This window comes from Telopea speciosissima, chromosome 3, assembly GCF_018873765.1.
Source record: "Telopea speciosissima isolate NSW1024214 ecotype Mountain lineage chromosome 3, Tspe_v1, whole genome shotgun sequence".
In the NCBI taxonomy this organism is placed as follows: Eukaryota; Viridiplantae; Streptophyta; class Magnoliopsida; order Proteales; family Proteaceae; genus Telopea; species Telopea speciosissima.
The window spans coordinates 69,244,810-69,272,598 of record NC_057918.1 but is presented as its reverse complement, the minus strand read 5'-3'; the positions used below and the strand labels follow the sequence as shown (position 1 = coordinate 69,272,598).

At 40.7% G+C, this 27,789-nt stretch overlaps 1 protein-coding gene across 1 annotated transcript in view; it reads left to right on the top strand.

Moving 5' to 3' along the window:
* LOC122655473 (sterol 3-beta-glucosyltransferase UGT80A2-like) overlaps window positions 1–27,025 on the top strand; it is a 32,321-nt gene extending 5,296 nt beyond the window's left edge. Inside the window, exons 2-4 of the mRNA XM_043849666.1 lie at window positions 4,440–4,627; window positions 11,949–12,188; window positions 26,651–27,025. Of these exons, the coding sequence (XP_043705601.1) occupies window positions 4,440–4,627; window positions 11,949–12,188; window positions 26,651–27,025 (803 nt within the window). The remainder of the gene's footprint in view (window positions 1–4,439; window positions 4,628–11,948; window positions 12,189–26,650) is intronic.
* Window positions 27,026–27,789: the final 764 nt, after the last annotated feature.

The window sequence follows — 27,789 nt, the reverse complement described above, 5'->3', positions numbered from 1 at the left end:
GGGTATAGAAGAGGCGGAGGCGGTTGGTTTGAGGCGTGAGATCCACTGCTACTGTCATATTGAGGGATTTATGGGTATGGCTAGTTTGGGACTGGGAATATGGGCCCAAAACCAGACCCAGTGCTTTGATTGTCAAACTCATGTGTTGACTGCCCAAACTGACCATAGCCACTATATTCGGAACCGGTGCTCTCCTGGCCATAATCATAGTCATGATGAGGCTGAGATGAATGCCACGACTGTCGCTCACTAGTAGGATCTATACTCATGCTTCCGAAACTTGCAAGCATGGTGTTCATACTCATGTCATCATCCTGAGCCTGTGATTGTAAGTAAATAAACTGGTAGATGGGTCATTTTATGGCTCAACCCGAGATCTCGCCGAGATATGTCGAGTTAGGTAAGTAAATAAACTGGTAGATGGGTCATTTTATGGGTCAACCCGAGATCCGAGATCTCGCCGAGATCTTGTACTTTTAATATCGTATTCCATCTAGTCTCGGTTGAGAAACCAAGAAACTCGCGAGTTCTCGAACTATGTTATCAACCCGATAGAACTCCTGTGACAACTCGTAGATACAAGAAAGATTGTTCTGCCCAGAATTGAGAACATTCAAATATTCCCACAACTCCTTCACAGTGTCTATGTGGGTAACAAGATCAACAATAGAATTATCCATTAAATTCAGAAGCTGCCCGAGAATTCGGGCATCAGCAATGTTCCATGTAGTATCATCAATAGTCTTCATCTTGGTGAGATGATCCTCTTGTTCACGACCAGTCAAAAACTAAATGCACGATTTTCTTCCATTGTTGAAAATTGGCAGCCCCGTATGTTTCTTCTTTGTGATCTGATGAGAGGATGAGGATACAATCTCAGCCACCTTTTTCTTTGTCTCAGCCATGAAAACAAAGAAATCAACAAGCAATCCACAAAGCTGATCAACAATCAAGTCTCAAAAAAAATAAAAAAATTGATCTCCCAAAACCCTTACAGTATCGACTTGAAAACCCTAACTAAGGGAAACCGATGAGAACCCAAACAGAAGCATACCTTACAAAATAGTGCTACCTTCCATACAGCACCACCAGCAGTACTCTCCAAAAAATCAATTCCAAAAAATCCTGACAGGGTGCAAAACTGTGATCGATTGTAGCAAAAAATTGATCTTCAATCTCCAAAACAGAACCGATCGATCAATGGGACATCCCCCTTGAATCGATCCCCCCAAAAAATTGTTTGATCATCAAATTTAATTGATCAATCAGGTCTTCATTGCAGTTGAACCAAAAACCAGCAAACCAGGGGGTGAAATCCCCCTCTAAGCATAGCCACGACCTGTGATGTAAATCAGTAGCAACCAAAGAGGAAAAGAGGTTGCGCTGGATGTAAGGATATCAAACTCGATTTGGTGTTTAAGGATCGATCTCTGATACCATGTAAATAATAAAAGGAAAAAGAAGAAGAAGAAAAGAGAAGAGAGGAGAAGAGAGGAGAAGAGAGAGAGCTGTAACTTGGGAGTCCCAAGGTTGTGACTGCCCACTTCATTCAATATAAATAGAATTAAGGTACATAACAGCAAGAAGAAAGGAAAAAGACAAAACAGCCCCTAAAGTGGGGAAATCGAGATTAGTACCGGGCACTAATCACATTTTCCCCTCCCCCTTATTTAACGACTTCTAACAGATCCCATGGGTTTTCTTTGTAATGAGCCACTCTAATGGGCCTAAAATATGGGCAGAAAGTAGAAAAATGGGATTTACTTCATTAGTTTAGTTAGAGTCCTGTTTGTGTTAGTTTATTTCATTATTTTAGTTTCCTAGTCAGTTTATTTTATCTTTATTAGTTAATGATTGTCTTAGGCCTTTTCATTTTAGTATTTGAGTCTATTTTTGAGTCTTCTACAAGTTTGTAAGGGACTACAGCCTTGTACATGAATTTGATTAATTATTATATTGAGAATAAAAACATAGCTTTGTGCTTTGCTCTATGATAGAGTATGGTGAGATGCCATTGGTGCGAGTCCAAAATACAGTTAGAGGCCGTGGGTGAGAGACTCGAGTCTGAGAGAGACTACTCTATCTTCTTTTTCCCTCCTTCGATTTCTTGTTTTTTATTTTATTGTTCGAAAATTTATTGCAAATATGAGAATCGATCGAAGTATTTACTGTTGCTGGACCTGAATTTTGCAATCCTCTTGTGGACTGGTCTACATTAGAGTTAGATGAGCTTGGAGAGGTTTGAATCCTCAATGATTTGTAAGTTTTTGAAGAAATTTGAAGCTTTCAAGCAGTTTTGATGCATTTCCCTCATTTTGACAATTTCGACTCAAAATTTAAGATTTTGTATGAAGGAATGTGACATTTTGATAATTTTGTTTCACTCATTTTAACAAGATATTTTGCTTTTTGTATTTCTCATGTCATTTCATTTTGAGGCCCATCAAAAACTAAATATTTTGCCAAAATTTCGAACCATGTTTACAACTACAAACGTACAAAAAAATGTCTCACACTAGGGGAACATATGCATAGCTAACATGAAAAATTGAGGAACGAAAAGCGAAACTCCAAGAAAACACAGTTCAAGGGGTGGATAGGGGTGGACTGGTAGGTGTGTCTTGGTTCCAATTTTTTTTTAATGCCAAATGAAAGCACATCAAGCTGGAACTATCTCAGTTAATTGGAGCTGAATTCCCCTACATTAATTGCAAAAATGACTTAAAGAAAGGGAGGTCTGCAAAGGCTTTTGCAGGAAATTCAAAAGAAGTGTTTGTGAGCTCTTCTTGCGAGAGAGAGAGAGAGAGGATTTTATGGTTCTTCTTGCAAGCTCTTGAGAGATACGGTGCGAGCATTTTACGGTTCTTCTTGTGAGCTCTTGAGCACAACCTTGCCGTGGTTTAAAGTATCGCACCGCATTGATATGATACGGTGCGATATGTTAATATTTTGTATCAATAAGTGAGGGTGGACCTTGGTGCAACGGTTAAGGTTGCTACATTGTGACCCAGTGGTCACGGGTTTGAGTCTGGAAACAGCCTCTCTGCGGAAGCTGCGTACATATGACCTTCCCGAGACTTTGCAGTGGTGGGAGCCTCGTGCTCGTGCACTGGGTACGCCCTTTTTATGTATCAATAAGTATCGCACTGTATTAGCCAATACGGTTCGATACAATGTGATATCTATTGATACTTACCAATACGTTGATTTAAAGGGTTTGGGAAAAAAAATAAACTATCGGCGGTACGTATTGGCCGATACGGCTCGATACGATGCAATACGGTCGGTACTTTGCGATACGGCTCGAGCCACTAAATCCCTCATGTGCACATTCCAGAACTCATGAATTTTGAAGGCGGAAATACCCATCCGGGACTCCAAATCCTTGCTCTCAACCGCTTTTTTTTTCCCAAAAAATTTTGAACTTGAAGTTTACATTCAAGCATCAAATATGACTCAGCTTCAACCAAAACAAACACTTCTTTCGATCATTCAAGTGGCTGAAATCAGAGATTGAAGCAGAAGTTCTCAGATAAGTAGGTTTTCATAGAATTTGAATTTTTTTGGTTAAATCATGGTTTGTAAACCCTTTTTTTGCTATAAGTACAAATATTTAGGTACGAAAACTGTTCATCATGGGGCACAAGTGCACAACATCATCCTAGTCGCATTCCTGAAGACTCTTCCAGATATGAGTTTGAACCACCCTGACACTCTTCATGGCAATAGGCTATTACTACATGTAGGACACCTCATCTTTTATAACAATTTCAATTTTATGCACTAGTCTCGTTATACTTTGTTCTCCATTTTAGTGTTTGTGCATGATACATGTTATATATTGCTTATTGATACTGTTTTTTGCTCTAAAAGTGTATTTCCATGCGTATCTTTAGCAGATCTCCAATACAATACGATACTTTTCTTAAAATCACCCCGCCGATATGATACGCGATACCGATACTTTAATCCTTATCTCTTCCCAAACTTTGAGTGTTTAACGATTCTTTCCCTTGGCTTTTTCTCTTAAATGCGTTAAATGACATGAAAAAACAATGGCAACAGCTTACTTTGAAAATTTTCTGTTTTTTGGGCAGTTTTTTTGCTAAAAAAGGCATAAACAAGTTCCTATGCATTACACCAAAGCTATTTCTGTCCGCGGACATTTTTTTTTTGTTGTAACAAAAAAAAAAAAATGTTTTAAAACCTCCTGCTCCAGTATTGCCAGTATATTTCTGCATATTTTGCAAGGTATGAAATGATGGTTTCTTTTTTGCATGTGATTTTATTGGTCATAGACTCATCACTCATGGTTGGATGAATACAAGTAATATGACACTGAAAAGTTGCTTTTTGAGCATGGTTGAATAAATAGCTTGTAGATAACTTACTATCAATATGAGTCCGTGATCCATGCTGTTTCTGAATGTCTTTCCCAGGGACTGTTGAGAGGAGCTTGGCTAGAGCGAACACTTTGCCCGGGGAAACATTTAATGCTGACAAATTAGATATAATTCCAAGTCATGTCAAGTTGGAACGATCAAAAACTGAGAGGCGTAAAAAACCTAATATCCTTGGTGAAGAGGTGAAAAGAATATTTGATGACAAAATATCAGCCGAGAAGAAGGTATGTTCTATCCTGAATGTTTTCAATGTTACTCTAGATGGATTTTTCCTGTCCAATAAATGATGGCAATTATGGTTTAGGGTTTGTATATGACTGTCAATGAGGTGTTATTTGCTGAAACTTTAGGCCTTCAACAGAAGTTATGGCCGTAGAGCCATAGGTACAACGCAATTATGGAATAGGATTTGTGTAGCCAAATGCGGACAATTTAGATAAGGATTTAGTAATTGATTGATTGATTGAATTATGGTTTCTTAATTGTCTCAACCATAATCGTTTTATAGTTAGAGACCTATTAGGAGGACTAGATTTTTGTAAATTTTAGTCTATCTCATATATGAAGCAAAAACTGTTATAAATGATGTAGGTAACTAGCTATGGTATTATTAAGAAAGGGTTCCCTATGTTGCTGGATACCACTAAAAGTCTACTGAAAACTGCAAGAAAATGAACCATTTGGATGGTATGCAAATATAGGGTGAGAGTGGTTTGGCTGTTGGTTGTGGTTGCGTGATGGACTGGTCATACGGTTAAGAGAAGGCGTGATGCAGATTCATCATTAAAATGGGCTTATTTCTATAGAAATAAGTCTAGGGTTGGGATATATATATATATATATATATATATATATATATATATATATATATATATATATAGAAATAAGTCTAGGGTTGGGATATATATATATATATATATGTTGGGCCTTTGATCCCAAGGGTTTTCTAAGTAATAGGCCACTTTATTGATATATATATATATATATATGTTGGGCCTTTGATCCCAAGGGTTTTCTAAGTAATAGGCCACTTTATTGGACCAAAACTAGGGGTACATAGGTTGCATACGGGATTAGCCTAATACTTAGTTTATTTTTATGTTTTTTAATTTGAACCGGTTCAAATTGGTTGCATCTAATTGGTTCAATTTAAGTGAATTAATTAACTGTCTTGTGTTTAAGTTATTAGGGGTAGATAGGTCTTTTGACCTTTTAAATTTTAAATGTTTTAATTAGGTCCTTCCCCTCCACGAGTTAAGTGAGGGAAGATTTTAGTTTATATTAGGTTTTGGCCTATGGCCTTTTATTATAAGTTCAAATTGTGGGAGGCCCCCCCCCCAAAAAAAAAAAGTTATGAGTTTAAAAATTTCGTTTGCTGCCTTTGTTGCTGCTGCTGCTCCTTGAGAGTGTTTGCCTTGTGGTTCTATCAAGGAAGAAAGGTAGGTGGATCTCCTACAACTCCTTATGTCGTGACAGCTGGGAGGATCTCCATTGAAGGTGGTTCCATCCTTCTCTATATTCAAGCTGCTGCCAGTGGATTCTGCTACAGATTGGATATCAAGTTTCTTCTCCTAATCCTCTAATCCCTTCCCTAATCGATCCCCTTTATTTTTGTTCGAGTTCCTTTAAACCCTAACCCCAAAACCCTAAAATTTCCATTCAGCCATATCCAACCATCAAAACTTCACCCAACTTTGACCGAATGCTCTTCCCTACCCTTTGAGAACTCGACCTAAAGCGTTGGTCCAGATTCTCACTCTAAACCCTATTTTCAACCTAAATTCTAAATTCTAAAACCAGAAACCTGAAACCCCAACCCTAAAATTCAGAATTTTTATTTTCTAATTAAAACTTTATCAAACCTGTACCATTAGCTCCATTCTCATAAACCTAACCCTAATTCTGCCCTAAATTACCCAATTTTGTCCATTCGAATCAGCAGCCCGTTTTAGATCCTGTTGTTTGGCCTCTAGTAGGATCCATCTCCTATCTAGAGCTACATTAAGTGGTATTAGAGCCATGGATCAGCATGGTAATCAAGTATTGAATCCACCAGCAGATCCTATGGCTGCTATGTTGGAATTGTTTTAGAAACTTGTTGGTGACCAAAGGGTTGCAACTGATGCAATCATGGCTAGATTGCAACAATTGGAAGAACAGAGAGTCACCTTTGGCAGAGACAGCAACGTACCCATAGATGAAGACAGGTACCAGCCCAATTCGGTGGTACAGAGGCTCCCTGACAGAGATGGGAATCATAGAGATGGTTACAGAGATCACAGAGATGGACTCAGAGTTCACAGAGATCACTCCAGAGATCACAGAGATCATTCCAGAGATCTCAGAGATCAATCCAGAGTTCACAAACATCACTCCAGAGATCACAGAGATCAGTCCAGAGATCATAGAGATCACTCCAGAGATCACAGAGACTATAGGAAATGCCATAGACCTCCAGAGGCGTATGAGTTGGGAGACTTTGATGGCAGATCAGGTCCCCAGGTATTTTGTGATTGGTTAATTGCATTAGATGACTATTTTGATTAGTATGATCTATCTGAGCCTAGGAAGATGAGGTTAGCCCGTACTAATCTAGTGGGGCCAGCCCTTGAGTGGTGGAGAACTACTGAGAGGGATCTTTAGTATGAAGGCAAAGCTCTTATTAATTGGGCAGAGATGAAGGAAGACCTGAGTAGAAAATATTTACCACGGGCAACCCGAGCTCTACAACAAGGTAACTTAAATTCCCTTCGACAAAAGGCCTTCAAATTTGAAGACAACTTGAAGCCTCCATCAATGGGATTCAATTTACAAGTTGAAGAGTGGGGGAAATCTGATATCACAAGTGTTAAATCAGCGGCTGAATACAAATTTCCATTACCAAAGGAAATAGATAAAGCTGAAGTGACAGTGAATTGTGATGAAAAGAAAGAGATCACCCCTATAGTTTCAAAGATGGAAAATCAACATGTAGACGATCCTACTGAGGTGGTCTATGTCGAAGAAACCAACGTAGAAAAGGTTGATACAGTAGAAGATGAAGAGGTGGTTGATAACATCCCACAGGAAGACATTGGCATTCAAAATGCTGTCTTTGAAGAGGTGGAGCTTGTGTCTAAGAAGGTTATTAACACTGACTACTCTATGGGTAGGGCATTCACGGTCGATTCAGCGGTCGAACACATAGAGTTTGTTATGCCACTATGGTTCTTTGAAGAGAAAGCTCCATGCCTTGAAGACTTTATCCCTATTGTTCTTGCATCACCAGAATGTTTGGGAATGGTTAAAGTTGCTACTCATATATTGTTTCGCCCTCCTCACTGCAAAATTCGAGGACGAATTTTTTTCAAGCTGGGGAGAGTTGATGCAGATTCATCATCGAAATGGGCTTATTTCTTTAGAAATAAGTCTAGGGTTGGGATATATATATGTTGGACCTTTGATCCCAAGGGTTTTCTAGGTAATAGGTCACTTTAATAGGCCTAAACTAGGAGTACATAGGTTGCATACGGGATTAGCCCAATACTTAGTTTATTTTTATGTTTTTTAATTGAACTAGTTCAAATTGGTTCAATTTAAGTGTTTTGTGTTTTAAGTTATTAGGGGTAGGTCTTTTGACCTTTTAAATTTTAAGTGTTTTAAATAGGTCCCTCCCCTCCACTATTTAAGTGAGGGATGAGATTAGTTTGTAATAGGTTTTGGCCTATGTCCTTTTATTATAAAGTTCAAATCGTGGGAGGCCCCCCCCCCCCCCACCCCACACGCTTATGAGTTTAAAAATTTCGTTTGTTGCCTTTGTTGCTGCTGCTGCTCCTTGAGAGTGTTTGCCTTGTGGTTCCATCAAGGAAGAAGGGTAGGTGGATCTCCTACGACTCCTTACACCGTGACGGCTGGGAAGATCTCCATTGAAGGTGGTTCCATCCTTCTCTATATTCAAGCTGCTGCCAGTGGATTCTGCTATAGATTGGATATCTAGTTTCTTCTCCTAATCCTCTAATCCCTTCCCCAATCGATCCCCTTTATTTTTGTTCGAGTTCCATTAAACCCTAACCCAAAACCCTAAAATTTCCATTCAGCCATATCCAACCATCAAAACTTCACCCAACCTTGGCCTAATGCTCTTCCCTAGCCTTGAAGAGCTCGACCTAAAGGTCTGGTCCAGATTCTTACTCTAAACCCTAATTTCAACCTAAATTCTAAAACCCGAAACCCTAACCCTAAAATTCTGAATTTTAATTTTCTAATTAAAACTTCATCAAACCTATACCATTAGCTTCTCCTAGACCTGCCTATTAAAACCATATAAGATTTAGCTCCATTCCCATAAACCTAACCCTAATTCTGCCCTAAATTACCCAATTCTGTCCATTCGAATCAGCAGCCCCTTTTTAGATCCTGTTGTTTGGCCTCTAGTAGGATTCATCTCCTATCTAGAGCTACATTAAGGCACTGTAGGATGGGTTGTCAAAAGACTTGAAACCTTTACACATGGTTTGTAGGTGGCGGGGAATCCAAATCACCAAAGGCTACGGTTTAGAAATTTAGCATGAAAACCAGAATCGCAGTGATGGTTTGATGCAGTAGCAATATCATGGCTGGACTGGCATATCCAATTCTGGAAACTCATACCTAACGGACCAGAACCAAACCTACCTTTTGCTCTAATAAGTGTTGGTAGGGATTTATTTAACTATTTGGGGTTAATTCTGTAATTTAACTTTTAGTTTATTTTATTCTTTATTATAGAGTTGGATATATGTAGGAGATTTGCTTGAGTTGTTAGTTTCCTAGTTCAAGAAGAGTCTTTTATTTCTTTATAGACACTGTAAACCAATGATTGAGAAGTGGAATGAAAATTTGAGTTTGAGTTGATTCTTCATGGTGGTGAAGTTGTGCTTGTGACCAGGTTGGTCAACTCTTCCTCCTCCCTCTTATCCCTTCTCAGCTACAGCTTTCTTTCTCTTCCTCTCTTTGTTTTCTTACATTCCATTCTACTATTCTTCTTTCTTTTTTCCCTTTTCTGTTTCTTTTGTTTCCTTTCTTTTATATTATCTTACAGTTGTATTCTTTCTGTTCCCCCTGTGAGTTTTTTAACCCCATACCCACAGCATAGTTCAAAAACATGGCAAAATTTCGGATATTTCGAACCCCCCCCTGAGACGAAACATCAAATGAAACGTCGAAACCCAAAAATACAATGTTTCGGTCATTTTGTTTCAGAATCTTGCTCATTTTGGTTTAAAAAATGAACTATTTTGTCGAAATTTCGGTCCGGTATTTTGCTCATTTCGGCCTTTTGCACCCCGAAATGGCCAAGCAAAACTCATAAAAAAATACAATGTTTCGGCGCTGAAATTTTGGTCTGGCCGAAATGGCCAACCGGGACGAGTTTTCGAACTATGACCCACGGTACCCTTTTCTTAATGTACCAACAGTCCCCTCTATATCAGGTTCAATCTTCCTCATCGTCTCCCTTTTCTTTCTAGGGTTTGAGGTGGGCATACCTCTGGTATAGGCGACCCAAGCCCTCAAGTCTCAGCTCTTAAGTCCTCTGTCGCGAGATTAGAATTGAAGTTCAGGTCAAGTTCATATGGGAAATGATGCATATACATCACCAAAAGGGGCTTGTTTGCTTAGGAATAAGTCTAGGGTTGGATTGTATATATGTTGGTGCTTTGGTCTGGGTTTCTAATGTAACATGCCATTTTTATGGGCCTAAAACATGGGTAGTAAGAGTGCATACGGGATTTCTTGTATTAGGACTTAGTTTCTTGTTATTAAGTGTTTTAGTTAGGCTGGATTAGGATTCTATAAGTCCAGCCCTTTTGAGTCACTTTCCTAATCAATTTAGGTTCCCTTATTAGTTAAGGGTTGGGTTAGGCCTTTCCTTTTTAGTGTTTGAGTATGTTTTTGAGTCTTCTATATAATTTTGTAGGGGAGGTCAGCATTGTACACGAATTTTGAAAAGAAATTGCAGCTTTTGCTTGCCTCTTCATGTTTGATCAAGATCTCTTGTGTTTGATCAAGGAACCCTTGTGTGCAATCAAGGTAGGTTGGTGTTTGATCCAATCGAACCACCTTGTAGTGTGAAGCCTGGATATTATTTTCTGCTGTTCTTATTATTCCATCATCTTCTTCATCAATTATCAAGTAAGTATTCTTCTATTTTCCTGCAATTAGAAATCCTTGCTACTAGATGATCGTATGCTACACGTTTTTTGAGATTAAGCAATCCAACCATTAGATTACCTTCCAACTTTTGACTGGGTATTCCAAACCCTAAAGGAAGAACTCGATTCAATTTTCTCGCCGATCAGACCTACTGATCTGGAGATAATTTTATTATTCCAATTCTGCCCTTTAGTAGCAGATTCTGGATTTTTGCAATTCTTAGTACTGATTCAATTTGATTATTCTGTTGGGTGATTATTGCTGCATAATTCTATCATATATAAGATTCAATTGGTGATCACTATTCTGTTTTCCGATTGATAAGCCTATTTGAGATTTGACTGAAATGACTGGTTCGTAATCTCAGATCTGTCCATCAGATTGATCTGAGATTTTCAACGAAGGTTCTTCCCCCATAGAACAGAACTCCACCTGAGTTTTATTCTAATTTGACCATCTGATTTGTTGCTACTAGTTATTCTCCTAATCTGGATTTTATTCTCCGAGAAAAGGTCCTATTTTGGTACTGTTTTGATTAGTCAATTACAGTTTTACATTAGGAAACCCCAGTTTGGGTATTTATGTCTATCATACCTGTTAGTTTTTCTCAGAAATTGCAGGCAGCAACGAATCAGTTCTGGCGTGATCAGATTGTTAATCTGTTGGGGAAAATTCGAATACAGTAACTGAAGAATATGAACTAGGATTATATACCCTTTAAAAATGGTATTATTTTTTTATTCACACACTGAGGCACAAGCATTTGGTGCTTTTAAATTTGAGGTTCCGTTGTTCCTGACTTGCTCCATGTTTGGTTAGTTAGGTTATCAAGCAATTTACCAATTTTCTTGTATTATTTCTTTTCTTCTGTCTGCATTTTCCTTTTCTCTCCCTATTTAATTGTGTTGGTTTGGGTTGGTTATTTTCTATTATATCTTCTCCCCTTCCCCTTGATTGTCTTACTGAATGTCTTAGTGGGCGGCTGGGTGGTAGATAACAACTTTTGGTTTGGTTTAGCTTTAACCCATGTAAATAAATTATAATGGGCCTATTCTCCATCCAGCATGTGACTATTTAATTTCCTTGTTATAACTTATAACAGTATTTTCTGTTTGACAAATCCCTTATAGAGACTTGCTGACCAGAATTGCTCATGATGTTCCATATCTATTAATTAGTTATTTCTTATGTTTCTTGTCAATGTTTAATTAATTGAGGATTCTGTTATTTGTGGTTGTTATTTCTTCTTAGGTGATTCTACATTCTGTTCAAATTTTTCTGTCAGTTATCTAGATACCTCACTGTCCTTCAACATTAAAACTATCTTGTGATTCCCATGTATTTGGCTCCTTACTATGCCGTCACAATTTGCAGCGCAAGTTGTTGAACCGAGTAGCTACTGTGAACCATGATGGGACTGTAGAATTTGAAGTTTCTGTGGATGTAGAAACTCTGAATGCTGATGTACTTGAAAGTTTTCATCACGAAGCTGTTGACGAAGAATCTCTGGATCCAACAGACCTTCAGTGTGTTCCACCACTTCAAATAGTAATGCTTATTGTTGGCACGCGGGGTGACGTGCAGCCATTTGTTGCCATTGGTAAACACTTGCAGGTTGTGTGGACGTATTTTCCTTTTTATGAGCTTATGGTTTAGTTTATTTTGTTGTGTCTTCTTTTGGATTGTATATTTCATGAAATGGTCAAGCTTTATCATACATGAAAAGGATAAATAAAGTGTTAAGTAATTAGACAAAAGCAGGGATTAGCGCCAAATTGGAGCTGTGGAGATCAACCTTGGAATCAAAAGGTTTTAAGATAAGTAGAACAAAGACAGAGTTTATGGTGTGTAATTATAGTCACACGGGAACGGGTAATGAGGTGGCAATATTGAGGATAGGGAGATTCCTCTAAGTGATTATTTTAGATATCTGGGGTCAATCATAAACAAAGAAGGTGACACAGAGGATGATGTTTCACAGAGAATTAGAGTGGGATGGATGAAGTGGAGAGGTGCGTACGGAGTGTTATGTAATCGACATATTCCTTTAAAGCTTAAAGGAAAATTCTATAGGACAGTCGTACGACTGACTGTAATATATGGGGCAGAATGTTGGGCAGTTAAGAAGCATCAAATAGATAAAAGTGTCGCAGAGATGAGGATGTTGAGATGGTAAGGAGTGACCATATTAGAGATGATTTGGGAGTTGCCCCAATACAGGATAAGCTTCGTGAAAGTCATTTGAGGTGGCATGGCCATGTTCAACGGAGGCCTTGGGATGCACCAGTACGGAGGTGTGATTTGATTTAGTCTAGGAGCAGGCCTAAAATGACCCTAGGAGAAATAGTGAGGAAAGACGTGCATAGTTTAGGCCTTGTCTCAAGTATGACATTGAATAGAGCTGATTGGATGACAAGGATCCATGTAGCAGACCCCATTTAGATAGGATATTTCTAAGTTGTTATCGATGTTGTTGTGCCCTTTTCTTTTTTATTATTATTTTTATTCTGTCTTTGCAAGGATCCATGTAGCCGGCCCTATTTAGTTGGGATAAGGCTGAGTTGTTGTTTGAGTTAGGTGAATGGAACGTACATAATTTTTTAACGAAATTATGCTTTACTATGAGGTTGCCCTTGTGATGGAATTTCTGTGGCGATCCAAAATGTTACCATGCCATTTATGGGTTCACTAGGTTTGTTTGGGTGATAAACCATCTATTGTCCTCACCATGATGTATAAATAGTGCATAAAATTCTCTCTATTTTAACTTAAAAAGGGTTGAAGAGTACTTTACATTCCTGTGGCCCCACTGACATGGGGATTTGAATAGCTTGATGTATGATGAGGCTTCTTTAGGAGTTGGGATTCCAAGTTCTGGAAGATTTCCAACAAGGTTCAAAATTTCGGTTTCGACCAGGGTTGAAACTGAAATATTTCACAGAATTTCGAAATCTGTTAAAATTTTGCACATTTTGGCAAAAAAAGATGAAATGCCCATTTTTGTGGTCAAACAGTTGAATTTTGCCCTGAAACTTCAAGACAAGCCTATTTAAGCATGATTTTGCATTTTTAAACCATTAAAGTGGAAACACGCACACACAAACACAAAATGGTAGTTTGGCTTCTAGGTTGTTACAATACGCTGTGGCCTACTATATCCTTTCTCTTATATGACCTATTTTACACATGATTTAGTATTAGAAAACACAACATTCAATAAAAGATATTGAAATGTGTATTAAGAATGAAGAAAAATCATTTAATAATATACCAATGTGAAAAAGTATCAGCATGAACATCTAATAAGTACAACTTTTGACACCCTACGCCTATGTTGGTACCACATATACTTCTGGGGAGGCTCAAAACCATTAGAAGATTGATGCCGCCAATGGAACTGTTCCCCTGACTGTATCACAAATGTTGGCCAGGTCATGATATGCCTGAAGAAACGCTCGAAGTCCAACCCATCAGCCCTTTAGGCGTCAACATACTCTAGGTAACCCAACCTAGGATATAGATCATTGGGTTGGGAAGATGATGCAAATGTGACCCACCATAGCTGCTTGGTGGACCGGGTTGATTTGGTAGGGGGTATGAGAAGATGCTCTCTACAAAAGATGACCCACCATCATATGCAGTGGGGAATGAAGAGGTATACTGGTCATACCCACCATATTCAAAATTGGGGCTCAGCGGCAAATGAGGGTACATGCCATTGTCTTGTCTGTCCATACCCACTGTAATATTAATAAAGAGAAAGAAGGAAGAAGAGAAGAGAAGAGAGGAAGGAGAGACGAAATTGCTGCAACAGTTGGAGTTGCAGTCGTTTTGGTCGACTTCCCCCAATTCCATTAATATTAATAAGTTTACTCAATAGGGTAAACAGTGTACAAGCTGAAAGGACAAAAACACCCTTAAAGGGGAAATCGTGAATTAGCGCTAGTTGCTAATTCACGATTCCCTCCCCCTCACATATAACGACATCTAACACTCCCCCTCAAGCTGGAGCATAGATGTTAGTCATGCCCAGCTTGCTACAAATATAATTTATTCTCGCACTTCCCAAAGATTTTGTAAACAAATCAGCAAGTTGCTTCCCTGTTCGAACATGACGAGGAGAAATAACCCCTTGTTGCAGCTTCTCACGAACAAAATGACAGTCGATCTCAATATGTTTCGTTCTCTCATGAAACATAGGATTCTCAGAAATATGAATAGCAGCCTGACTATCACACCACAATAACATTGGAGAATCATCTCCAAACCCAAGTTCCGTCATCAACTGTTTAATCCACATCAGCTCACAAGTGCCATGTGCCATAGCCCGATACTTTGACTCTGCATTGGACCGGGCTACAACGGTCTGTTTCTTGCTCTTCCACGACACAAGGTTTCCTTCAACAAACACACAATAACCTGAATTAGACCTTCGATCAATCGGAGACCCTGCCCAGTCAGCATCAGAAAAGCCATCAATCCTCCCATGACCATGGATCAGAATATAGGAGACCACGTCCCGGTTCCTTCTTAATAAAACGTAAAACCCTTATAACTGCATCCCAATGAGATGTCTGAGGAGCGGACATAAACTGACTCAGCACACTGACAGGAAAGGAATGTCGGGTCTAGTTACAGTCAAATAGTTGAGTTTCCCCACAAGTTTCCAATACTTCTCAAGATCATCAAGAACATCACCATCATCTGACATAAGTTTCACATTAGGATCCATAGGAGTGTCCAGAGGTTTAGAGCCCAGCAATCCTGTCTCTGACAACAAGTCAAGAACATACTTTCGCGGAGAGAGCGAAATCATCCCTTTCCGTGATTGAGCTACCTCAATACCCAAAAAATATTTTAGTTGTCCCAAGTCTTTAGTCTGAAACTGCTGTCCCAAATGTATCTTTGAACTCTCAATACCTGAAGAATCATCAATTGTGATAACAATATCATGTACATAAACTACCAAAAACATCCTCCCTGCATCAGAATGCCGGAAAAACATTGAATGATCACTCTCAGACCGTTTCAGCCCAAACTCCAATACAACATCAGTAAAACGACCAAACCATGCCCGTGGCGACTGTTTCAATCCATACAATGATTTCTTTAGTCTACATACCTTCCTAGACTCCCCCCTGAGCAACAAACCCAGGAGGTTGCTCCATATACACCTCCTCATGGAGATCACCATGTAAAAATGTATTTTTCACATCTAACTGAAACAAAGGCCAATGATGTGTAGCAGCCAAAGAAATCAAAATGCGAACAGATGTAAGCTTCGAACAGGAGAAAAAGTATCCAGATAATCGACCCCATATACCTGGGCATATCCCTTAGCAACATGACAGGCCTTCAAACGAGCCACAGAACCATCAGGGTGGACTTTCACCACAAATATCCACCGACAGCCATAGCAGACTTACCCGGGGGTAACGAAACAAGGTCCCATGTCTGATTTTCCTCCAGCGCAGATAATTCCTCAGTCATAGCAGCTCTCCACCCGGGATTAGACAAAGCCTTTGTAACAGACTTAAGAATAGGATGACGGTCAACAGTAGACAAGCAAGCAACAAAAGTAGAGGACAAACCAGAATAGGACACAAAGTTAGAGATAGGATGCTCAGTACAACGCCGAACACCCTTACAATGCGTAATAGGTACATCTAAATCAGAAATAACAGGAGTATTGGAAGAAGAGGAAGTACCTATTGGTTGATCCGAAGGAAAAGAAGACGAGGTAGAAGCAGGTAACTAGGTGCTATATATCTCAAAAGGTGTAATGCGGGGCGTTGCCGTCTCGTGTGGTGAGCGGCGTTTAAACACAACAAGTGGCTCTGTAGGAGGTGGCACGGATGGCAATGTAACCTGCAAAGGAGAAGAATGCTCGACAACATAAACGGGCAGATCATCATCTAAGGCTGAATCGGGCAACGAAGACTCAACAAAAGGAGTAGACTGAAAGAAAGAAACATCAGCTGTAACAAAGTATTTATTTAGATCAAAAGAATAACAACGATATCTCTTTTGAGTTTTAGAATACCCAACAAAAAGACATTTAAGAGCTCTAGGATCCAACTTAGAGCGATGAGGACGATGATCCCGAATAATGCAAACACTCCGAAAAACACGTGGTGGTAACACAAACAAAGGGTGAGAAGGAAACAATAAAGAATATGGAATACCACCATTTAAAACTGAAGAAGGCATACGGTTAATAAGATAACACGCAGTCAGAACGGCATCAGCCCAAAAAATTTTAGCCACCTTCATCTCAAACAAAAGAGATCGAGTTACTTCCATCAAATGTCTGTTTTTCTTTCGGCTACACCATTTTGTTGAGGTGTATCCGCACAAGAGGACTGATGAATTATACCATGCTGAATCATAAAGTCATTGAAAGGAGCAGAAAAATACTCTATAGCATTATCACTACGAAGAATTTTCTATGAAGTATTAAATTGATTATGAATTTCAAGGACAAAGGCACAAAAAATGGAGAATAATGCAGAACGATTTTTCATTAAATAAATCCAGGTAACTCTGGAATAGTCATCTACAAAGGTAACAAAGCAACGAAAACCCAACTTAGAAATAATTGGACAAGGACCCCACACATCTGAATGAACTAAAGAAAAAGGGTGGGCAGCCCGTTTATTGACACGAGGGGGGTAATTGACACGGTGTAGTTTCCCAAACTGACAAGACTCACAATTCAAACTAGACAATGACCTAAACTGACTATCCAAAATCTTCAAACTCTCCAGCGAAGGATGACCCAAACGTTAATGAATTTGATGGGGGAAGCGCCACACTCGAACATGCCACAACTGATGCGTCTTCAAGTACATACAATCCCCCAGATTCACAGCCTCCCTACCAATCGTCTTCTTCAACTTGAGATCTTGAAACACATAATGGTCAGGGAAAAAAGTGACAGAACAATTATAAGTTTTGGTGAATTTCCGAACAGACAAAAATTTGGGCAAATAGGAAACAAAAGATAATGACAAAGAAGGGGTAGCATGCACAATGCCTATACCCTGGAACTTTAGCTAAAGACCCATCGGCTAACACAACATTCGAAGAAGACTCACGAAACAAAGAAAAAAATACCTGAAACCCCAGTCATATGATCCGAAGCACCTAAATCAATGATCCTGGGACGAGAAGCAGATGAAAGACACGCAATTGCATTACCTGGCTGAACAAGGGTAGCAGTGGAGAACTGAGATGACTGGGAATTTTGAAACTGAGTAAGGCGCTCATAATCTTCATCAGACATTGTTACTGTTTACCCTCAGACTTGGAAGAAGAAAGAACCACCGGATCACTACTAGCTGAATTTGCAAACTGAGATGGTTTACCATGAAGCTGCTAGCAAAAACGTTGAATGTGACCAGGTTTACCACAATGGTGACAAGTCCTCACTTGTCTAGAAGTATCTGAAAAACCAGACGTGGGAGCTTTACCAGTACCAGTCCCACGACCACGACCACGACCACTACCACTACCATTACCTGTCCCACCATTGGGCCCACAGTTTGGTGTAAAAGATGCAAGTGCCGAATTTTCAATAGGGGGTGGAATCTTGACTGCTCTCACAAGAAACTTGTAAAACCCGAGAAAAGGCTTCAGAAAGTATGGTGACCTTATCACCACCAAGAATCTGAGATCGCATTAACTCAAATTCCTTATGAAGTCCACCCAAAAATACCATAACAGCAAGCTGTTCTCGCTGTTTTTGCATGTCTTGTACATCAGAAGTAACAGGAAGGATGGAATTCAGCTCCTCATAGAACCTCTTGAACTCTCAAAAATATTGGGTAACATTAAAGGTCTTCTGATCTGCTTTATAAAAAGCCTGGGATAGATCATAAATGCAAGACAAGTTGTCCTTCCCAGAGTACAAGACATTCAAATATTCCCATAAGTCCTTAACCGTGTCAAAATGAGTCACCAACTCTGCAATCTGATTATCCATCGAATTCAACATCTGACTCAATATCCTTGCAGCCACAGTGTCCCATGTCGTATCATCTTCAGGTTTCGTCTTCGTCAAGTGATCCTGTTGATCACAACCAGTCAAAGCCAACCTGACTACCTTCTTCCATTGCTGAAAGTTAGAAATTCCTTCTAGCTTCCTTTCAGTAATGCGATGAGAAGATGATGAAATTTCAGTCACCATAGCCTTTGTCTCAACCATGCTCAACCGTCAAATAATCCTCAAAAATCAGAAGCAGCCCCAGAAATTCTCCACCAAACAATCACGATTAAAAAAAAATCGTGAATCACCAAACACTCTTAATAGAGCTGACTTCTGATTAAAAAATAAATAAAATAATAAAACTGATCTCAATTCATCCATCTTCTCCCCCAAAATAATTCATCAATATCACCAACAACAGACCTAGTTCTTCATGTAATCATGAACTGGTCTAAACAAAGATCAAACACAGCATTAGGGTGCTGCACCCCTTCAAACGAAAGGTCGGAGAGTCTACAACGTAATCTGTTTGTAGAAGAAGAACTCAGCCAATGTAAACCTTCAAACAAGAGAACAATCGATCCTTGGAAGCGTGAACCAGTCCCTAACGATCCTGCTCTGATGCCATGTAATATTAATAAAGAGAAAGAAGAGAAGAGAAGAGAAGAGAAGAGAAGAGAGGAGAGAGATGGAATTGCTGCAACAGTCGGAGTCGCAGTCGTTTTGGTCGACTGCCCCCAATTCCATTAATATCAATAAGGTTACCCAATAGGGTAAACAGTGTACAAGCTGAAAGGATAAAAACACCCTTAAAGGGGAAATCGTGAATTAGCGGTAATGTCAAATTCACGATTCCCTCCCCCTCACATATAACGACATCTAACACCCACCATATCCACTACTCTCCTCTAGACCCAGGCCTCCAAGTGTGCTAGGCAAGCTCATAATGTCTACATACATGCTATCCTCTTCTGGTCTGAACTGATGGCGTGGACCTCTCATGTAGCCTCTATGAGGGACATATGCACTGTGGTCAAGATCTTTGGTGGCATGATTAAACTGACTCTCCCATGTGAATTGGATGGGCTCATACTGTTCCTCTAACCTTCTATTTGGTGGATCACCATCATCTTAGCAGATGGGGATTGTGTGCAAGTGTGGCCGCTGGAATGTGACCAGTCAATGTCTTCCTCTTCATCTCCCCCGCCAGGTTGGAATTCAAAAGGTTGAGGTGTCTGTGAGTGAACTTGATCCTCTCGAGAAGCCATAAATTTGTCGACATTAGCACCCATATGACTAGCAATCTCGGTGTTGGGCCTACTCCCAGGCTCATCCGATTCCGGAGTACCTCGATCCTTCAGCCACTCGAATAGGGGATCTTCCTCATCTGACTCTATCTAAAAGATGCTGCTGAGCTCATTGGGTCTTTTTCATTTTCCATGGCCATGCATATTTGTTGCATCTTCAATCTCATGTTGTGGTGCATGTACACCAAGTTCTCTAGCGGTGCATGTACTTTTTTATCCATGCTATCCTCATCTGGTCTGAATTTTCGACCATTTCGATCAAATTTGTGACTTTTATACATAGGATTGTAACTTTTTGCCGAAACATTTGTGTCACTTCTACTGAAATTTTGGTCACAACTTGGTAATATTTATGAGTTGTATACTTGTATGTAGTTTCGTTTAGAGCCAGCTCGAAACCGAAACATTTCGTCGAAATTTTGGTATTTTGATTTTTTGTCCGAAATTTTGAACCTTGATTTCCAAGATGTCAGACTAAAGTAGCTCCTCTATTGCCTTCTATCTCGATGAAGTCTGATCATATAGAGTTTTTAGCCGGAAGGAAGCACCCAGTACAGGGACCTACTGCATGGAGACATGGATTCATTCAAGCTCATTGTTCCTGATATTGGTCTTCCTTTTTCTACTTCCCCGTTTCTTTTTCTTTTTTCAACTTTGAATTGAGATCAGCCAACAGAAGCTGTTCTTGTCATGCAAAAATTGAGCAACCAACTAGAGCTGCTCTGTCCTCGTCAACTAGGAGAAATGGAATTGTACGATATCCCCCATTATCTTTTCACAAGGTGGGCATTTTATGGTTTGTGATGAGATAATGAGATGTTGCCTCGCACGTGCCTCATGCCTTAGGTGATAAGAGGTACTGTTGCGTTGGAAAGCATTCGCTTTAACATTGAGCAAGAAATGCCCTTAAAAAAGGGTTTTCGTTTGAGGTCTGTTTGATTATTTTTTGAAAAAAAAAAAAGGGAAGATGGGCTTAAGCCAGTCAGCAATCTATTTACGCCAAACTGAAGAAGAAACTTCATCACTTTAATTTCGTGGATTGAACTGTCCTATATTATGTTGAATTGCTTCTTGGGACTTTTTTGGTATGGAATAGTAACCACCATAGCTAAAAAGGATATCTGAATCTTTGTCAACAATTTAAGAATCCAAGAGATTCTCTGTCGAAAGTGATCATTTTTACAGTCACTTGGGGGATATAATATTCCTTGTCAAATGTCAACAATATAAGAATCCAAGAGAATCTTTGTCGAAAGTCCCTTTTACAGTCACTTGGGGTATATCATATTTGGAAAGAGAGAAATAGAAACTGTTTGATGGTAAGAGGCAATGGCTGTATTTTTGCAAACGTTGGATCTTGCCCGCTGAATGTAGCCTGCGCATGAAAATAATTTATTAATAAGAGAATCTGTGGTCACTAACCAGTGGCAACTGGTAGTTTATCTTGGGGATGTAACATAAACGCTCCATATCTTCTTTCTATATTCTTAAAATATTGCATTTATGATACTAAATCCAAGTTGTGCGTCATAGTTCTAAAACTCACCGAGATTCTCAGATAACTCGAGAATCTCGAGCTGCTCGAGACGAGATCTCTTACGAAATCTCAAATCGACATTGTTTCGAGAAACTCAACAGAAATTTCGGTGAGATTTTGGTAAAGTTCCGAAATCTTGCTGAAATGGTACAAGCCACCTTATAAATAGGCAGGAACTCGACCCATTCTTTGAAATTTTGAAGAAAACACATCAGTTTCGTGGTTTTGGTCCTAGATAAGGGGGAAAAAGCTTGGATCTTGATTTTTTTTACCACATCATCACTCAATACTACTGGGGGTTGCCACATCACTACGAAGAGATCGATTGCTGCTTTCTGTGGAAGATTTGGCTACCTTCAACTATTTCAGGTAAAGTTACTATTCCCAATAACTATTTTTTGAAAAAATATGACCAATGCTTGTTGTATGGGGTACAGTTTTTATATGTTAGACACCGGAGGCCAATCTACGACCTCACGGTATCGAAATTAAAGGTCGGCGTTTACTGCCAATTATGTCTCATAGCACTCAAACAGTGTGTAGAATAGGCAATATTACATTAAGGGTTCGATGTTTACTGTCAACCAATGGTGCAAATCCAAAACACCAAATTGTGTGCTTCTTTTACAATTTGAAGATATAAATATGTTTATTAACCTAAAACAAGCTTCCCTTAAAGTTATGGAACCAACTGTGGTCATTTGCCCACCAAAACATACCTTTTTTCCCTCTCTCTTCTTTCCTTTATGGATTTTCCCCCGAATGCAACTTTGCTGTTGTCAATCACCAGGGAAAAAAAGAATGTGAAAGGAAATTAAAAAAATGGAGAGGGTGACTTCATATTTGCTGTACCATGGTGGAATTTTGGCTGAACATTTACCATCACAACAACAACAAACAACAAACAACAAACAACAAACTCAGCCTTATCCCAACTTAATGGGGTCGGCTACATGGATCCAAACAAAACAAGGTCGGGAAAACATGAGTCTAAACAAAAAGGGGGATGATGAATTGGGAAAAGAGGTAAAAAATGAAAAAAGAAAATGTCAAAAGAAAGATGCCACATGACAGATGAAAGTAAGAGGATATTGAGAGAAAGATCACTGATGATTGTATCTTCCTTTCTCGGTTTATTATCACATGTGATATACATGTGATATGGATCCATCTAACTACGGCAACTCAATATCAATCGGTTATGGCTGAATATTTTGTATTACCCAATATTGAGTTTCCTATTCTTGGAGATCTAGAATCTCACATTATGTATCTTGTATATATATCCCTTTGGGATCATTCATTAATCTAAGGAATATCATTCACTCTATTATGGTATCAGAGGCAAAATAGCTCCACCGAGCACTTCCAATTTTTTTTTTTTCTCTTCTATTCTCCTTCATGGCGGGTGAGACTAGTACAGCTGATAATGTTGATGCCCTTGGCAGCCTTTCCCCCACCAACCCCATTGGTATAGGCGAGACTACCATCCCCACTTTCTCTTCTACCCCTTCTTTTTTATTTTTTTTTGGGTGAATAAAAATTTCATTACCAAAAGGAAGAAAACACAAGGGGCCCCGAGGGGAAGAAGAAAAAATAAAAACACAGCCCAAGCTTAGCTAAGGTCAGTTGTAGCAACTAAAGAAACATTAGATGAACCCCAGGAATCAACAATGGGCCTGTTCCTTGGGGTGTCCAAACAACAAGAGGGAGGGGCTAGCAATAATTTTCCTTTGATTTCGAAGGAAATGGAATCCCAAATCTGCTGGTAGGAGTGAGAGTTGGAGGTCCATTTCCTGATATTGCGCTCCATCCAAATGTGGTTGAGAGTTGCACAAAAAGCTAATTTGCCTCTGTGTCACAAATAGAACGGCCCACAAAGGTCATGTCAATCCAGATCCATTCCCTTGAGAAAGGGAGAATTCTTCTGCGAGAAGGCCAGCACTTGGACAAGATACCTTTTCAGATGGCAGAAGCAGTAGGGCAGTCAAAGAAGAGGTGATCCAAGTCTTCAGTATTGTTCCAGCAAAGGCAGCAAGCAGGAGAGACTGAGATCTGTCTGGAGCGAAGAAAGCCTGAGTTGGAAGGCATTTGGTGAAGATTCTCTAAGCAGTGAAGCAGTGGCGGGGTATGTGGAACTTAAACCAAAGCAGCTTGCGCCAAGGCGCCAAAGGGCCTGTTCAAACAGATGAGGTTCCAGGCAGCCTTGGAAGAAAAGGAACAAGAGTTGCTGGTCTTCCAAGTGACACAGTCACCCCTAGAAGCAGGCCTTCCGGAGATGGTGTGAAGCTCATTCCAGAAGAGATCAAGGGCGGGGGAAGGAGGAGGAGACCAGCCAGCTTGATCAATGATATCAGCCACTAAAGAAAGCCTGTTGAAGCCAGAAGCATAGATGGTTCTTGGAGAGACCAAATGGAGGAGAATTCCTTTGGGATGCCAGTTGTCCAACCTCAGGAAGGAGGAGAGCCCATCGCCAATAGTAGAGTGAATAGCTTGGATGGCCAAGGGCCTGCTAGCAAGAATCTTACGCAAGACCCAAGAGGCATCGGAGGAGGCTGAAGCAGTCCAAATTGAGTCCTGGCGAAGAAGGCCTGAATATAACCAGTCTCCCCAGATACTTTTCTGCTTTGAGGCAATCCTCCAAATAAGCTTGATGGTACCCGCCAAGTTTACCTCTTTTATTCTACGAATGCCTAGACCGCCTTCTTTTTTGGGGAGGCAAACTACTGCCCAGCTGATAGGATGCAGAAATCTAGCTGCATCATTACCCTTCCAAAGAAAAAAGGCCATGAGGGACTCCATGGATTTAATAACAGCTTGAGGAAGCCCAAAGATGCCTGACTAGTAAATGTAAGAAGATTCCAGAACTGATTTAATAAGAACCAATCTGCCGGCGTAGGAGAGGAGCTTGCCCTTCCAAAGCTGGAGCCTCTTCCTAATAAGGTCTAGCATAGGGGTGCAATGATGGGCGGAAAGTCTAGCCGGGATCAAAGGGAGGCCCAAGTATTTGATAGGCAAATGGCCTTCAAGAAAACCTGATTTCTCCAGGTAGGCTGATTTGTCCAGATCAGAAACCCCCGCAAAGAATAACAAAGACTTGGCCGGATTGATGCGCAGGCCAGATAGCTCATGGAAGTGCTGAAGACATAGCAAGATAGACTCAAGAGAGGCAATGGATGCCTTTGAGAAGAACATCAAGTCATCGGCGAAAGCCAAATGGGTAAGCTTGAGAGTTTTGCACTTGGCCATCGGAGAGATATGCAACTGATCAGTACTAATTTGGATTTCTCTGGAGAGGACTTCCAAAGCCAAAGTAAATAAGTAGGGGGAGAGGGGGCAGCCTTGACGAATGCCCACCGAAGCACCAAAATAGCCTGCTGGGCTGCCATTCACCAAGACCAAGAACATTGGAGTCGAGATGCAAGAGGTGATCCAATTGACAAAGACCATAGGAAATCCCATCTTGTACATAACTTGAGCAATGTAATCCCACCTGAGAGAGTCAAAGGCCTTGTGGATATTAATCTTCATAAGGATGGAAGGAGCATGGTTTTTCCTGTCAAAGCCTTTGACAATGTCATTGCACAGAAGAATGTTGTCCGCAATATTTCTCCCAGGGATAAAAGCAGATTGGTTGTCACTAACTAGCGGGTCCACAATCCCTCTTAGTCTTCTGGCAAGGATCTTGGCTATAAACTTGTAGAGCCGGTTGCAAAGAGCAATGGGCCTGAAGTCATTCATGACAGTAGCACCTTCCTTTTTTTGGATGAGACAAAGGAAAGTGTGGTTGATGCTCTTGATCTGACTGGGATTGAAGAAGAAGCTCTCAATGGCGGCAATGAGGTCCGCTTTGATGATATCCTAGCAAGCAATAAAGAAGCCCATGCTAAAACCATCAGGGCTTGGGGCACCATTCACCTTGAGGGAGTGGATAGCAACAACAATTTCCTCTTCTTTAGGAATAGTGCACAAGGAAGCATGCAGGTCAGGGGCAACAAACTTGTTGAGTAAGTTATCAGGGATGGGAGAGTGATCCACCTGCTGACTAGAGAACAGGTCTTTAAAATGCTGGACAGCCAGGTCTTTGATGCCATTTACTGAAGTGACAAGAGAGCCATCCAGGTGGGAGAGCTGAGAGATAGAGTTTGCATTGGCTCTAGCTTTCACAGAGCGATGAAAGTAAGCAGTGTTCGAGTTACCTAGATCCAGCCACTTGATTCTAGACTTTTGCTTCATAAAACTCTCTTCCCTAGCAAGCAAAGAAGTAAGCTCAAAGGTGATCTCTTTCTCTTCTACTGCTAGGGAACCATTGTGTAAATCAGTTTGTAACCGAAGTTGAATGGAGGCCAACCTGTCTTTGCAATCTGCCACCTGCAAATTAATGTTCCCAAAGGTGTTGAGGTTCCGAGTCTTGAGAGCAGCCTTGACATTCTTGAGTCTTTTTGAGAAAGCAAGCAAGGGGTTGGGGAAGGAAAAAACAGGAATGTTCCAAGCTTTAAGAACCAGCGGCATAAAGGTAGAGTGAGAGGACAACATGTCGAAGTACTTGAAAGGTTTAGGGCCGAAAGAAGAGAAGGGTTTGATGGTTAGGGAGATAGGAGAATGATCAGAGATACCCGGATTGTCAAAGTGAGCATGGGAAGACGGAAAAGAGGTCAGCCACTCTTCATTGACTAAGACTCTATCCAATTTACAAGCAATGCGATTGGAACCTGCCCTTTTGTTGGACCAGGTAAGAGGAAAACCAGTCCAGCTGAGACCATTTGCTCCTATATCCTCAATACACTCATTGAAGGAGTCCATAGCATCAGAATCAACATGATCACCACCTTGCTTTTCAATGCAGTAGCGGATGACATTGAAGTCACCTCCCAAACCCCAAGGATGGGTCACAGAAAGGAGAGCAATAGAATGGAGATCAGTCCAAAGAGAGGATCTAAGAACAGGACAGTTATGAGCATAGATCACTGTGAAGAAGAAAGTGAAATTTCCTTGGCAGTCCGAGAAGGAAGTGTGGAGAACCTGGTCAGAGGAGGAAGAAAGTGAGATGGAAATTTTTGAAGGATCCCAAATGAGCCTAATTCTACCGTTGGGGTGGGAGGAATAGTTGGTAAGCAAGGACCAACCAGGGGCAATGGATGAGAGAATTTTTTTGGAGTTAGGTTCCTTGATATGGGTTTCCAGAAGACAACAGAAGCAAGATTTGGAGGTACGAATACGGGAATGCACAACAGCTTGTTTCGAGGCAGAATTCAGGCCTCAAGAATTCCAAATGGTGCCAAGGATCATGAGGGAAGAGGGAGCAGGGGCATCGAAGACTCAAGGAGTCGAGAAAGGACAGCGCGTGACCTTGTTTCACTGTGGTGACGATGCCGATAGGACCGGCCAAGAGGGGAAACTGAGGTGTAGGGGTGGTGCTGAATTTTTTTTGGATGCTGTGAAAGGCGAGGTGCAGGGGCAGTCGGGTAAAGGAGAAGAGGAAGCATGCGGGTTTGGTGAAATACCCGACCTTGACCCAACTAAGGATGAGGGAGTGAAACGGGTGGAGTTTAGAGTACCCGTCAAAAAGGGAGAGGGGCCCACAGGCAGGTTGGTAGAACTGAGAGGGGGGACAGCTTGAAAAGAAGCGGGCCCCACAGAAGCAACGTCAACAGACAAAGTAGGAGAGCCAGCTAGCAAAGAGGATGGTCCCACCGAAGCAACGTCAGCAGACAAAGGGGATGAGCCAGTTAAAATAGCGTCAAAAGCAGCAGAAGGTAAAGCTGTTGCGCTAGAAGCCAAAGCGAGAGAGCCAAGAGCAGTGAACTCTGACGGGGGCAAGGAGCGACGACTTCTCCAGAGCTAAAAGAGAGGGGTGCAGACCAAGCAGGATCAGACATCCTCGACCTACTTCGAGGAATAACACCAAAGAGGGGCTTTTCGGGACAAACGATGATCTCCTGGTCGTCAGAGCTCTCCAGAAGGCTGAAGCGATTCTGACTGTCTCGAACAGAGAGGGGCTTCGACAGCGACGTGTCAATAGAGCTCAGATTGAGGGTGTTTTTTGCTGGACGAAGGTTCCGGCGCCGGTGCCTGGTTCTCGCCCTACCTCTGGAAGAGGATCTATGCACAGGAAGGTGATGAGAAGGCTCCGCAGAGGCAACAGCAGCACCGTCAAGAGTACTTGGGATAGTTGAAGAGCTTTTCCTAGCAATGTTCTCAACGGCTTCCAAACCAGGACCTAGGACTTCAGTGGCAGAGGGCTCGGCTTCAGTGGAATCCTTGCTTGCCGGGGAGCAGTGAATAGAATCATGGCCAAAAACCTTGCAGACCAAGCATTGAGGGGGTTTCCACTCATAGTGGATTTCTTGCTCGAAAGAATAGTCGCCTCCTTCGTGCACAGTG